Source organism: Furipterus horrens, unplaced genomic scaffold, assembly GCF_987537825.1.
Source record: "Furipterus horrens unplaced genomic scaffold, mFurHor1.1.pri manual_scaffold_4, whole genome shotgun sequence".
In the NCBI taxonomy this organism is placed as follows: domain Eukaryota; kingdom Metazoa; phylum Chordata; class Mammalia; order Chiroptera; family Furipteridae; genus Furipterus; species Furipterus horrens.
This window is the reverse complement of record NW_028327174.1, coordinates 36069697-36082806: the sequence shown is the minus strand read 5'-3', so window position 1 is coordinate 36082806 and position 13110 is coordinate 36069697. Positions and strand designations below refer to the sequence as shown.

At 41.0% G+C, this 13110-nt stretch overlaps 1 protein-coding gene across 1 annotated transcript in view; it reads left to right on the top strand.

The window, feature by feature from the left end:
* The window catches only part of ITPR2 (inositol 1,4,5-trisphosphate receptor type 2), a 438944-nt gene extending 427486 nt beyond the window's left edge, over nt 1–11458 (top strand). The window contains exons 56-57 of the mRNA XM_090272941.1: nt 8628–8789; nt 9592–11458. Coding sequence (XP_090129067.1) covers nt 8628–8789; nt 9592–9678 — 249 coding nt within the window. The 3' untranslated portion in view covers nt 9679–11458. The remainder of the gene's footprint in view (nt 1–8627; nt 8790–9591) is intronic.
* Nucleotides 11459–13110: the final 1652 nt, after the last annotated feature.

Genomic DNA, 13110 nt, shown 5'->3' with positions numbered 1-13110 from the left:
AGTCAGTGGTCACCGCTGTACTCTGCAAAGCTATAATCTAACGTAGAGTGCAGTCCCATTTTGGCATCCCACCCTACTTGCCCCATCCCAGAGGAACATACTGGTTTGGACTCAAGTCAGATTTTCTTTTTTTTTTATTCATCAACCCTCAATCCATATGATATCCTATTTGAAGAATGGAGTGAAGAAATTTTAGCTCTTTGTTGCTAATGAAAAATTTGGCCTGAGTGTAAAATTTCTTGGGTACAACTTGGCACATCATCTGGGTCCAACTTTGAATTTATTGTTAGGTCTTGGCCGTTGTGCTAACCCAAAAAAGCCATTCCAGATCTTTATCATGACCATGCTTCAGCTCTTGGTGATAGACTTTTGAAACAATTCAGAGAGTGGTAGAGAGGCCAGTGATGATTTAAAAAACAAACAAACAAACAAAAACCCTAAGAATAAAAATTGAATTGTTTAGAGAAAGTCTTTGGAATTAAGGAGAAATTTCAGAGGACTATTAATATCCATCCACTTTATATAAGAAAAAGAAAAATTTGAAAAAAATTAAATGAGAGTGTTAAGTATGGAATAATACTCCCATGAGAAATATGTCAAAACCCATTTTTATGGGCAATTTACAAGTGACCTAAACACTTATGAATTTCTAGTGGCTAATACCCCAGAATCATCCTCTCAGCAATTTACATACATAAATACAATTTTCTACTCTACAGAGGCTGCCCAGATACTGTTACAGAACTCTTTCATTCTCCTTACTAGTTGGTCCAGGTACCGTAAATCATAGTCCAGATTTTAATGGAACCCAGAGGGACTTTAGTTTTGACTAGAACAGTCCTGGTTATGCCATTGTCTCTGCAGAGTTTCCAGTAACTTTTCTTTCATGCTCAACCGTGTCCCTGTTTAGCCAACAAGTCATGTGATTACTCATAGTGTAACGTGAACACAGTTAAGGATTTTCTTTAAGGTTCATCCAGTGATTAGTGATGTTAAGATATCACTAGTTTGGTCTTGAATTATCTAGTGTGGGTGTTCTCAAACTTCAGTGCACATCAGAATCACTGTTAGGCCTCGTTAAAACACAGGTACTGGGCCCTAACCTCAGAGTTTCTGAATCTGTAGGTCTGGGGCATGGCCTGAGAATTTGCATTTCTAACCATTTCCCAGTGATGTTTATGGCTACTAGCCCAGGGGAGACACGCTTGGAGAACCACCAGCTCTTTTCCTCTGCTTGGGTAGTATCGTGAGGACAAGAGGAAAGACTTAAGGAGAGACTGAACATGTTAAAAGAACAATCTGAGAAAATGTCTTAATATCAGGGGCTAGTAAACAATGAACACATCAGCTGGCAAGCTGGCCAACTGCAAACTCAGTTTAATCAGATTATGGCTGGTAAAGCTCTGCCGTGAAAACCACACGCTGGACCCTTCAGTGAGCTACCCTATGCAAGTTTGAGATTTGGTGACTATTTTTTAAGTAGTTTGCTCTCAACAGGTGGCGTGGGGTGGAGGGGCATTTCTGTTTTTATTCCATAGGAGGAATTTAGATAGTCTTTTAGAAGATTTACCCATTTCTTTGTGCAAGACAAATCTATATGTGCTACACATATATGCACTTACACATATATATGTGCAGGGAAAAGGCAGTGAAGTTCAAATGGTAACAGATAGAGTTACTAAAACAGATTTTAATTCCATCTGTTATGTGTTTCACTTGAGTCTAGTGTTAAAAGATTTTTGGGAATGTTTTTTTCTCTAGAAATAGTATTTTCTCTATAGACTTTGTGTATGAGAGAGTGTGAGATTTTCTTTGAGCTCTACATGTAAATTTAGTATTTAAAAAAATAAATTTGTTATTCTTAATTCTTCTCCTAGTAAGTCACATACAATGAAGTTGAATATGATGATTATATTTGAGAGAAATTTTAGGGAAGTCCTGTCAAAACATCAGACAGGACTTACGAAAAGCTGTTTTGATTTACATTTTAGAAAGAAATTTATCATTTATTTTTCAATCTAGGAATTGCGTTTTAATTTCAAAGAACACAGCTAGATCCTTTTCTCTCACCTCCAGGCCCTACATTTTTCAGACAATAGTGTGTTTTCCAGCACTACCTTCCCCGTGAACCTGGGGCCTGCATCTGAACTCCTGTGAGAACAGCCTATTTGTTGACATCACTGAATAATACTTGTCACATACATGTGGCATGTTCACTAGGAATGAGGCTAGAAACCCAGACGACAGTATTATGGGTGTCCTTTAAATTTCTGAGTTAATGCCTAACCTTCCGGCAAGGCCACCATGTTAGTAGAAGTGTGAGGAGCCCACCTTGCCCCCACTTCATGCAGCAGTTAATGGGATGGAGTACACAAGCACTCCCTAACCAAACTGATTACTTTGACTTCAGAAAGAACCCTTGTTCCAAATCATTTTCCTAAGTCTGAGATTCCAGGAAAACAGGAATGGTGTCTTTCCCTCAGAGACCTTCCAGTAAGCAGGTAATATCAGCATTGTTCATGTTCCTTTTGAGTCATTTCTGTGGACCTCTTCAAGCCAAAAGTGCAAAGTGGGGAATGCATGGGTCATACTGATGCTTTGGGAAATGGGTATGCTTGTAAGTCTAGGAGGCTGTGCAAGGGATTTTAGAGTGGAAAATACAGTATAAACATAAGGCTTAGAAGAAAATGTTAACCCCAAAAACCTTAGCAACTGGCCTTGTGACAGCTCATTCTAAGCATAGTCAGAGTCTGGAAGCAGAGGTGAAGGGAGATATGAAATGGTTTCTTGATATTCCATTCCAATATAGTACGTGGTATGTTCAACGTGTTACCCCTTGTTAGTGACATTTTGGAGCACTCTGCCAAATTGCAGTGAATGTTGAGTGTTGACATATTTCCATTAGTGCCCACATTTGCATCTCTGATACAATGCCTAGAAGGTTTGTTTCTGGTTTTCTTTTTTTTTTAATTTTATTTATTAACTTTCTGAGATGACAGAGAGAGAGAGAGAGAGAGAGAGAGAGAGAGAGATGTTGTTTTACTTACTTATGCATATATTGGTTGAGTCTTGTATGTTCCCTGACTGGCGATCAAACCCACAACCTTGGTGTATCGGGATGACAGTCTAACCAGCTGAGCTACCCAACCAGGGCTGTTTTTGATTTTCAATAAATCCTTCAGCGTATCCCAGAAGCTAAACTGTGACATCTCCATGAGACATGAAGTTAGTCCAGTGCAGGGATAGGAGCAGAGGGTTTCCAGTTGCACAGGGTAGAGGCCAAGTCCTGGCCTAGCCACTTATAACACCTGTGTGACCTTGGGCAAGTCACTAAGCCTCTTCCTGCCTCGGTGTTGTCATCTGTAAAATGGGGATGTTTACAGTCTCTACCTAATGGAATTTTTGTGGGCATTGGCTCTAGCATGACAGGAGTGCCTGACACTTGCTAAGCAGCCAACACATGGCATATGTCACCATCATATAGAACCACAATGCTTGCTTTCTCTTTAGCTTACAAACAGGCAAGTTTTGATGTGTATCTCATAGAGCTAAAAAGACATAAGACAATTTCTCCAAGGTTTGGTTCACTGAATTAAATTTTATTACTTTTTTGTCTCTTTCTGATGTGGAGAGAAATTTCTATAATTTTTACATGTTCTTAAGCCTGTGGTCTATTAAGCATCAACAGGGATGGATTATACATATGAGAGCTAGTCCACTTACGTAATTTGGAAAAACTTGTCCAAAAGTGGAAATCCAGTGCAGGGACATCTGCTACTGTGTTGTAAGACCTCGAGGAAACCTACACTTTCTGGGTTTCAGGCTGGGCATTTATAACATGCTGAGCTCGGGCTCTGCAGTTTCAGGTTCGCCTCTGTGGCCTAAAAGCTCTGTTTCTGCTAGCTCACGTGGAAAACTCAAGATTGCCTCAGGAATTAGATTTTTAAAGTTTGCCTTGAATTCATAGCTCAGAGAACGACAAGATGGAAGAAACACAGAGACACCTAGGGTAACATGCTGGTTTTACAGATAAGGAAACTGGGACTCAGAGAGGAAGGCTTTTTCTCCCTTCAAGCACATAACTAGTTCGTAGGAGCCCTGACTCCTATCTCGGTGCTCTTTGCATTATACTACATCGCCTCTTTCCCATAAGTGGGTATCACAGTTAAGAACCCCAAAGGAAAACAAAGCACAACTAAGCTTTGACTGACACTGACAACCTAATCATTTTATTGACTAACTACAAATTAAATAAGTAAAATTGATCTGACTGCTAGAAGACTACTTGAAAGATTTTTATACTTCTATCTATCCATTCTTCTAGTCATCTGGAAAAATACATTATTATTAGAATTTAGGGAAGCCGGAGGGTTATAGTTAGCATGTTCTGTGTGTCCCTTTTCAGAGACATGGCTAGTTCATCTCTGGGCTTTGCATTTAAAAAACCCCAAGAAGCTCTGAATTTCCACCCACCAAGTCACTAGGATCTCACATTGTAACCTCAGAGTATAACAGTTAATCTTCCACTTCCCTCACTTTATACTACCCTGTGGTCAAATATTTTCATTCCTGATGAAATAAGGAAATGATTTCATATTGACTAACCGAAGTCAACAAGGGAATCTGCTAATCATGATCACGAGATGTACACAGCACATATGAGTAACCGAGAAATAACAAATCAGATCTAACTGCTTTGTTAGATGGCGGACACATTACAAGTAAACGTGGTGAGGAAGTGATGTCCCGTTCCTGGTCCCTGTTCTGCATGTCTGTCCTGTGGTTCTGGTTTAGACTCAAGTCCTGGTCTCAACTTTCTCAGCCTGCTCAGGCTGAGCCTGCATGGGAGCTCACGTGGTGCCATTAGACAGAGAGAGAGGAACCTTCGGGTACTTAATTGGGAGCCTCTTTCCATGAAATAAGTGTATGGAGCATTTGTTCTAAGAGCACTGTTGTATTTGAATTATTCTGGTGAAAAGGATGTACTTTCTGCACTAATTTGAAGAAACATCAGTTTTGGAAATTAGTTTTAAAAGATTGGCTTTATTCGTAGAAAGAGGACAAAAACAATTTGGGTTGGTTATTTTTTTCCCATTTTAGTGAGAGATGTAAGACATTCAAGTCAAGTTCCTTAAAAATTAAGAAAAGGAACCTACAAAACATTCAGTATGGAAACAAAATCATAACTATACCTTTTTTTAGCTTTAGATTATGGTTAGCTGATACACAGAGGAAGGGAGGAATGAAACAAAAGCATGAAAATGGGTGAGAAAAGGCAAAGACGGAGGAACAAGCAAACAACAAAAAACAGACACACAAGCAGTGAAAGAAAGATCAGAAAAACTGAAAGAGGATTGAAGGAGAAGGACTTTGAGGGACTAAGAGAAAGGATGACAAGCGCCCGCTGTGTAGCTTCCTCCCCAGCCCTTCAGCACAGCGAGCTGTTGTTCCTGTCACCCTCTGATTGAAGTCTTTCTCTCCACATAGACTGTCAGTTCTGTGGGCACACGGCTTGTGCTGGCTTTGCTCACCATTGTTTTCCCAGTGCTTAGCACAGGCATAGTAAACACAGCAAGAATTAGTAAATGAAGGGATGAACAAAGGAACAAGGAAAGACAGAATGTGCAGGGAAAGAGAGCCCTGTGGTCCGAAGGCTGGGGTGATGGTCCCCTGAGAGCTGCTGGTGTTCTAGGGTGTGGGCGGGCCTGATCCCAGTCCCCAAGAAAACGGCAGTAACACTTCTTTGGAGGCACAAAGTCCCACCTCTGTTCTCTTTGGCCAACTTGCGGTCTGCTCAGCATTTGAACAATGTTTCGCCCGTTTCTTTGGGAAACTTTCTAAAAGTTGATGTTTTCACCATCTACATCTTGGGTATCACTGTGTCACCTGGTATCTTCTCCCCACAGGCTCAGCTGTCCGAGGCTCTCAAACCCTTCTGTTCCATCAGCCCCCTCAAGTCTGCCCCGTTGGACACCAACCCTCCTCTCCCAGAACTCTGCCTTCATGACTTTTTAAGCCAACTGGTGGCAACTGCCTGTGTTCCCAACCCCTTGGTACTAAGGCCCTAGGAGAGGGTCAGCAGCCTCAGCTCCGCATTGTCAAGACATCACTGCATCTTCACCCTCACATGAAAATGCATTTTTCAAGCCTTCCACATCACTGCCCTCTAATACCTCCTGGTCACTCCTGCACATTCATCACAGATTCTGGCCCACGGCCTCCTCATCCACCCCAAGCACTGACCTCCTTTAGGACAACTTCCAGGACTTTGTGCATGATTTATCCAAAGGATTAGCTCTGCTAATACATTGGTTTAAAAATATATTATACTTAAATATATATAACATAAAACTAGTCATTGTAGGAGTGCCATTTTGTGGTGTTGAGTGCATTACGTTCTGATGCAGCCATTACCACCACCCATCTTCAGAGAATGTTCATCTCCCCCAACTAAAAGTCTGCACCTGGTAAATACTAACTCCCTCAATTCACTGACATTTTATCAGATTTTAAGCACTCTTATTCTAGAATTTTCTTTTCCTGAAGTTGTTCTTCTTTCAGAATTTTAGTTTCCCATCTTGCCAAGCAACCTCAGTGTTCACAGATCTGGATCCCAGCTGGAACTTTTGCTAGCCTCACTTTCTTCATTTGTATAGTTCAGATAATAGACGATACTGGATGTAATTCACATGCCAAAGAGGTAAAAGAGCTTGAAGTTCATTGGATCATTGAAAGGATTCAGTGCTTACAGAACCTTTAACATAGTCTCTTCTTCTCTGTCCTTTCTTCCAGTCCCCACGTTTACCGCTTTGCTGACATTCCTGGCATCCGCATACTCTTGTCTTTCTGACATGCATTCCAGGGGACACACCATCCTCTCTCGGTCCAGCTCTCTGCCTCAACTACACATCCACCTGAGCTGTTGATGAACAATAGTAGTTGCTGGGTCACTACAAGGCATGGTCTCCCATTCCGCTGGACCATCCATCCTGCCCTGCAGGCATTAAGGGTCCCATGTTTGGTTTTAACAAGCAGCCCCAGGGGATTTTGATATACACAGTGCACTGTCCACTTTGCTCAGAGGGCTGTCCTAAGCCACAAGCTCCTTGAGAGCAGACATCTTGTCTTACCTGATTTTTTTCTCTAACTATCTGGCAGTAGATGTGGAAGGATTGATTGAATGAATGAGTCTGGCTGTCACTCTGCATTTCCGAATAAGTTACCGTTTTCCTTTGAAATGCTAATTAACTACAGCTGTTTAAATGCAGTTTAAAACTCTTTAAAATGTTTTATCCTTAATCCTTTAACAGCCCTTTTCACTGCCAATGGGCATAGGCAATTATAGAGAACTTGTTATTCTCAGACTAGGACAACGACTACCAAAACAAAAAAGTGGAACCAACGCAAGGGCCGGATGAGATTCAGACAGAAGTGCAGAGACATAGGTTGGGCCTTTCCACAGTACCTTAGGGGAGGAACGTACTCTGCTGACTCTTCTTCTAGGGATCTGCCAGGCAAAAGTCTTTGTAGCCACTTCAGTGGACTTCTCTGGAGTAGAAAGAATCTTAAACAGGAACGTCATTGCTGGGGATGTTGGGAGAAGGTGACTTAGAGAAATAGATAGGTAAATAGGAATACAGGCTGACACACCTAATCAGTGGTGAAAAACACTTACCTGACTTCAAATACTAGCTCTTCCATTTCACAGTTTGTGACATGGGTAATTAAATTATTTGAGTCACTTGTTTCCTCACCTGTAAAATGGGGACAATATGATTTACCTTGCAAGCTGTTTTGAGGATTCAAAATAGAATATAAGTCATGCACAGTGACTCTGTGATGTTAGGCAATCAGGCAGAGTTTCCAAGAGATCTGGGTATCTGGTCAACCCTTCACCTCTACCACAATGGAGGGGAGGTGCACATGCACACACACACGCACATGGACACTCACATACCTGCACCCAGTCTACCTAGACAAACAGAAGTGGTACTAGCTATTGCCCTCTGAGGAAGTCTGACTCTGAAGTCTGACCCCTTCTGTAATAAGATGTTTCCAAAGGGAGCAGACAGAGTAACCTAGGGCCATGCCCTCCCACTTCCCTCTTCCCTGAGCCGAGCTCAGTGCCTGTCTTGGGGAAGTGGGAGGTAAATAGCGTGGGTGGCTGGAACTGAAACTTCTCTTTTACCACTCTCCTGTTCCTCTGCCCCTTTCTCTTTTATGTGGGGAAGAAGGAGAAAAAGCTTATGCCTACACTGTACCCACACACACTTGGATCTGCTCCCCTTGGCCTCCAGACCCTACCTCATCATTCATTCATCAAGATTCACTGGGTATCTGAAGGATTCAGGGCTCTGTTCCTAATGTTGAATCCGGGACCTTCCTGGGAGCCCATAAGAAGTTTGTTACAATATTTAAGATCTTCCCCCAGCTCATGAAGACCAATGTCTAACCCCCACTTCATTCCTACCCTCATCCCCTGGCTAGAAAGAGTATCTTTTGCTTCGAGTGCTGAGAAATGTTAATTTATACGTTAATAATAATGAATGCCTATAAACAGTCTTTACAGAACTTCAGGCTTTCTTCCATACTTACTCCCTTCTTCCTGAATATTTATTTGCTTTTAGGAAAAGAATTTGGACTGGTTTCCTCGGATGCGAGCCATGTCCCTTGTTAGCAATGAAGGTGACAGTGAGCAGAATGAGATTCGGAACCTGCAGGAGAAGTTGGAATCGACCATGAGTCTGGTCAAACAGCTGTCAGGTCAGCTGGCGGAGCTCAAGGAGCAGGTCAGTGTGCTCAGGGAGATGGAGCTGGTGGGGGGCAAATTGTTCAACATCTTGGGTGAGGCGGAACCCAGAGACTCTTTGCAGAAAACTGTGTAATTTATAAATTCCAATAAAGAAACCCTGTGTTGCACTATAAGACAATCCCCAGTCTCACTGTGTACAAGAGGCAACCAATTGATTCTTCTCTCTCTCCTTTCCTCTCTCTCTAAAAGCAATGAAAAATGTCCTCGGGTGAGGATTAATAGAAAAAGAACCGCATCTCAGCAAGCAGAAGCTTCTACTTACCCACCTCCCCATCTTGTGTGAACCTTCTTCTACTCAAGGGGGAAGGAAGGCACACATGCCAAAACACAAAGACCTCTTTGCACTTTTTTGATAGAAAATCATATTTTCTGCCATCAGAGTAATTACTAAACTCATTGGAAAGGCAGATTATCATTAGTATCTGTCATTTCAATCCTATAATCAACCCCTTCATCAAGTAAAATTGTTAGCATCTGTAAAAATAATATCAAAAGTAACTGTGGTAGTTGTTAACATGACTATGGTGATGGGGATGATTATGTGACAAGCAAGGGCTGCTTTGAAAGACCCGTGGTTCCTGTTTCTTAACCACAGAGATGGGTTTGCTTTGTTTTCTCTGTTTATGGAAATTCACTTATAAATATTTTCCCTGTTTTGAATAAATATATTCAATATGATGCCAAATGAAGTGTAGGTGCTTGGGAAATGTTAACCCAAAATGGTGTGGCCCACCAGCTAGTCAGGAAATAAGCTCAACACACTCTCTCTTTCTCCCCAGATGACAGAACAAAGGAAGAATAAGCAGAGACTGGGCTTTCTCGGATCAAACCCACCCCATGTGAATCATCACATGCCACCACACTGAGACCATGGGGGAAAGCCGTGACTAGCCTTTCATCAGTGGCCTGCCTGATCACTGAATAAAGAACTGAGACGGAGGAGAGTGAACAGTGCCTATTGTTGAAAAGTTAAAAACAACCAAGAGCCAAGATGTTGCCTGGTTTAGCTCTGAGAACAATTTATAACTGTGTTTTCATGGTTGAGAAGACCAAACTTAAAATGCAGCTTCTGGAAGGCACATATTCTTCATGCAACGTGAAGTAACTTGCTCATGTGGATGGAGAGGGTGGGGAGAGGGAGGGTCAGAAGGATGCCATGCAGGGAGAACTACCTTTGGCTAAGTCAGTAAAAGTCAGTTTTGTCTTGAATGCTGGCTGCAACCTTTGTCACGGTTGGCTGGACTTTCTTTCTTTTAATTATGGCATATAGGTCAGTGACACAGGAAGTCACACTTGGGTGGCTAAGTTTTACTATAGAAAATAACTGAAAAGATTAAAAATGAGAGTTGCAAAGAAAAATGTTAATGCTTCCAAACCGTAGCTGTCACAGGGTCATTTCCTAACATGCAACACAATGGATTTACTGCTCTAGTGACTAGTGCTTTGGAGCTTGGGCCCCTCAAGCTGACATCACAACTGGAATGTGATTGCTTCTCCCAGACTCAGACGGAGCTCTGTCAGTGCAGGGCACAAAAGGAGATTTTTGTATAACTTGTTAGAGGCATGTTGTAAATCATCTGTAGGCTAGGATTTTAAAAGATTTGGGGAAGAAAACAGCTGACAGTAAGCTCCAGGGAAGAGTGTTTTGAAAACATATGTGTGCCATTAAAATATGTTGAGATTAATAAATGAAAATGCTTAAAGATGATGGGAAATTCTGAGAAACTTATGATGGTGGCATTTTATAAATATGGAGTAAAAGCCATTTGATTTATGTTTGCTGTGCTTTGAGGAACTGAGTGGTTTTATTCCTGAAATTGGGGCGGGGTGGGGGAATCCAAGAAATTTATTGAATACTCAAAAAATGCAGCATATCAATTGCATATTTTAAACTGTATCAGTGAGAGCTTTTCAGAATGTAGCAAGATAATAATCTCTTCCCCAAATTGTTTTTATGTTAAATTATGCAACTAGAATTTGTGGAGGGAGAAAATAACCTGCCGTGCACATGTTATTCTTAGAACGGGTGCTTTGAGAGTGTTAAAGCAAAACTGGGCTAACGGGAGTGTTCGGAGAACCACTGTGTAGTGAGGGATCCAGGCACATGACACCAAAGTCTGGGAGATGCTTTGCAAGTTGACCTTCTCGCCCTGCCCCCACAAGAGCCAAAAATTGCCTCCAGAGTCTTTAAAACATGACGTTATTACCACCAAGGTTAAGGTCCAGACAAGATTTGCTATGACATTTTTTAAAACTTTTCGATTGGTTTAATATAGTTTAAGCTCTTGGGTTTTAAAATTCTCCATTCACTGGTCTAGGTAGATTATAAGGGATACCTGAACCAGCCCCTGTTAAAATGTGTACGTGGAGGGAAACTGCTGAAACCTCAAGCAACAACATTTTGAGCTGAATCTCCTGGCATCCCCACATCCCCAGTCCCTCCCCAAGTTAAGTATTCTTCATGCTGACATATTAGTATTTTTCCTGACCAGTTGTTGAAGGACCATGTGAAAGAGATGAAGAAATTGAGATATATATATCTGCATGCAGCACTGAACTTTGAACTCAGTAGGCAGTCAATAAATGTGTGAGAGAATTCCACTGTCCTTGGTTACCTTCAATTCTTTATTAAAACTTTAAACTATATCACATACTTGATTTTTTTTTAAATGGCTTGAAAACCGAAGGAGAACAAAGCATCCATTGTGTTAATCCAAGGCCCTCATTGTTACAACAGCATTAGATGCAAAGTACAGTTCAAACTCTTTTAATTAGGCAGAGAGTTTTGTGAGAAGGGGGGGAAAAAGCGGTATATTGAGTATATTCCAATATAGGAACATACTGTTTCAGAACAAAATCAAATATTTTTGATGCTGAACATCAAGAGAATAGATTAATTTTTACAGATAAGAGCAATGTGTCTTTCAGATGCTGAACTGCCTAGTCTTGTCTGACACTGTGATGGTTCTTTTTTTTATAGGGACTAAGCCATTGGGTTAGCGGCAGCTCTCCATGTCACAGCACATTGTCTCCTGTGGGAAGCAGCCCAAGGAGATGGCAACTAACAAGATTCTTATTTGTTCAGAATTGAAATATTTCTCATTTGTATTTTTCTTTTCTGTCTAAAAACTTAGGGATTACAAGGCAAACTGAACAAAAACAAGCAAACAGAAATAGCATTTTGCAGTCTCTTAATGATGAAGATAATGCAGAAATTTGACATCTGATTTATATTTGTTATCTATATGTTTGTAATGCAACTGGAATATTTAACCTGGACAAGTATTGATTAACATTCTCATATTTATATAGTGACATTAAATACTGTCATCTTTGATTTTGACATTAAAGGAAATGGTTTACTATTTAGTTGCTAAAATCCATAGGAGGTTAAAGGTATCAGTTAATGCTGAATATAATTTCTAATTTTAAAAAGATTTGATTCCCCTACGTGGTCCATTTTGAGGCCCAATAGTTTAATGAAAGTATGTTTTATAAATTAGATAATTTTTAGATGAGAAAATGTTTGTATCATACTGACTATAACATTGATAAATAAATTATATACATGTAAAGTTTATCATTTTCTACTTTTTAAGAAGTTAACTTAGAAAAGGGCCTATTTTCTTGAATACTGAATTTTTTCTGTTGATGAAGAGGATGCAGTTTCTAGTAGGTAGCTGATAATATCAGGATGATATTTCATTCAAGTCAGAACTGTGTTCTTATTTCCACATTCTCCACTCACAACTCATTGTTTTGACTACTCTTTTTAGTTTATAGTTGTTTTATTGCAAACAATAATGCAGTAGGGGCCACCCCCTGCTACCATGCCCCAGGACTGAGACGTGTGGAAGGCTTGGGATCTGGGGTCAGGGGAGGTAAAGACTGGGACTTCATTATGATTAGGAAGTGAAGGAGTAAATGACACATAATAGGAAGAAAAGCGCTTACCCTCCAGGGACCCAGTGAACAGGGACATAAGTAAATAAATACTACACAGACATAATGATGTACCAGATTACAGACTCAAGAGATATTGCTTAAAACATTCAGAGGACAGAGCGTTGTGGAAGAGGAGTTCTAAGAGGCGTGTTCCCTCGGCTGGTCTTCAGTCTATATAGAATAACAAATCAGCATGTTCTGACCCACAGACCCTTTCCACTGTGCCGCGGCACATGATACAGTGCACAACAGAGTGGAGCAGGCATCTGAAACACAGTGCAGATGCCTGCAGGAGCCTGGCGAATCACTCAGATGGGTGACACCATGGCGTGCGCACCAGACGCAGGGAGTGG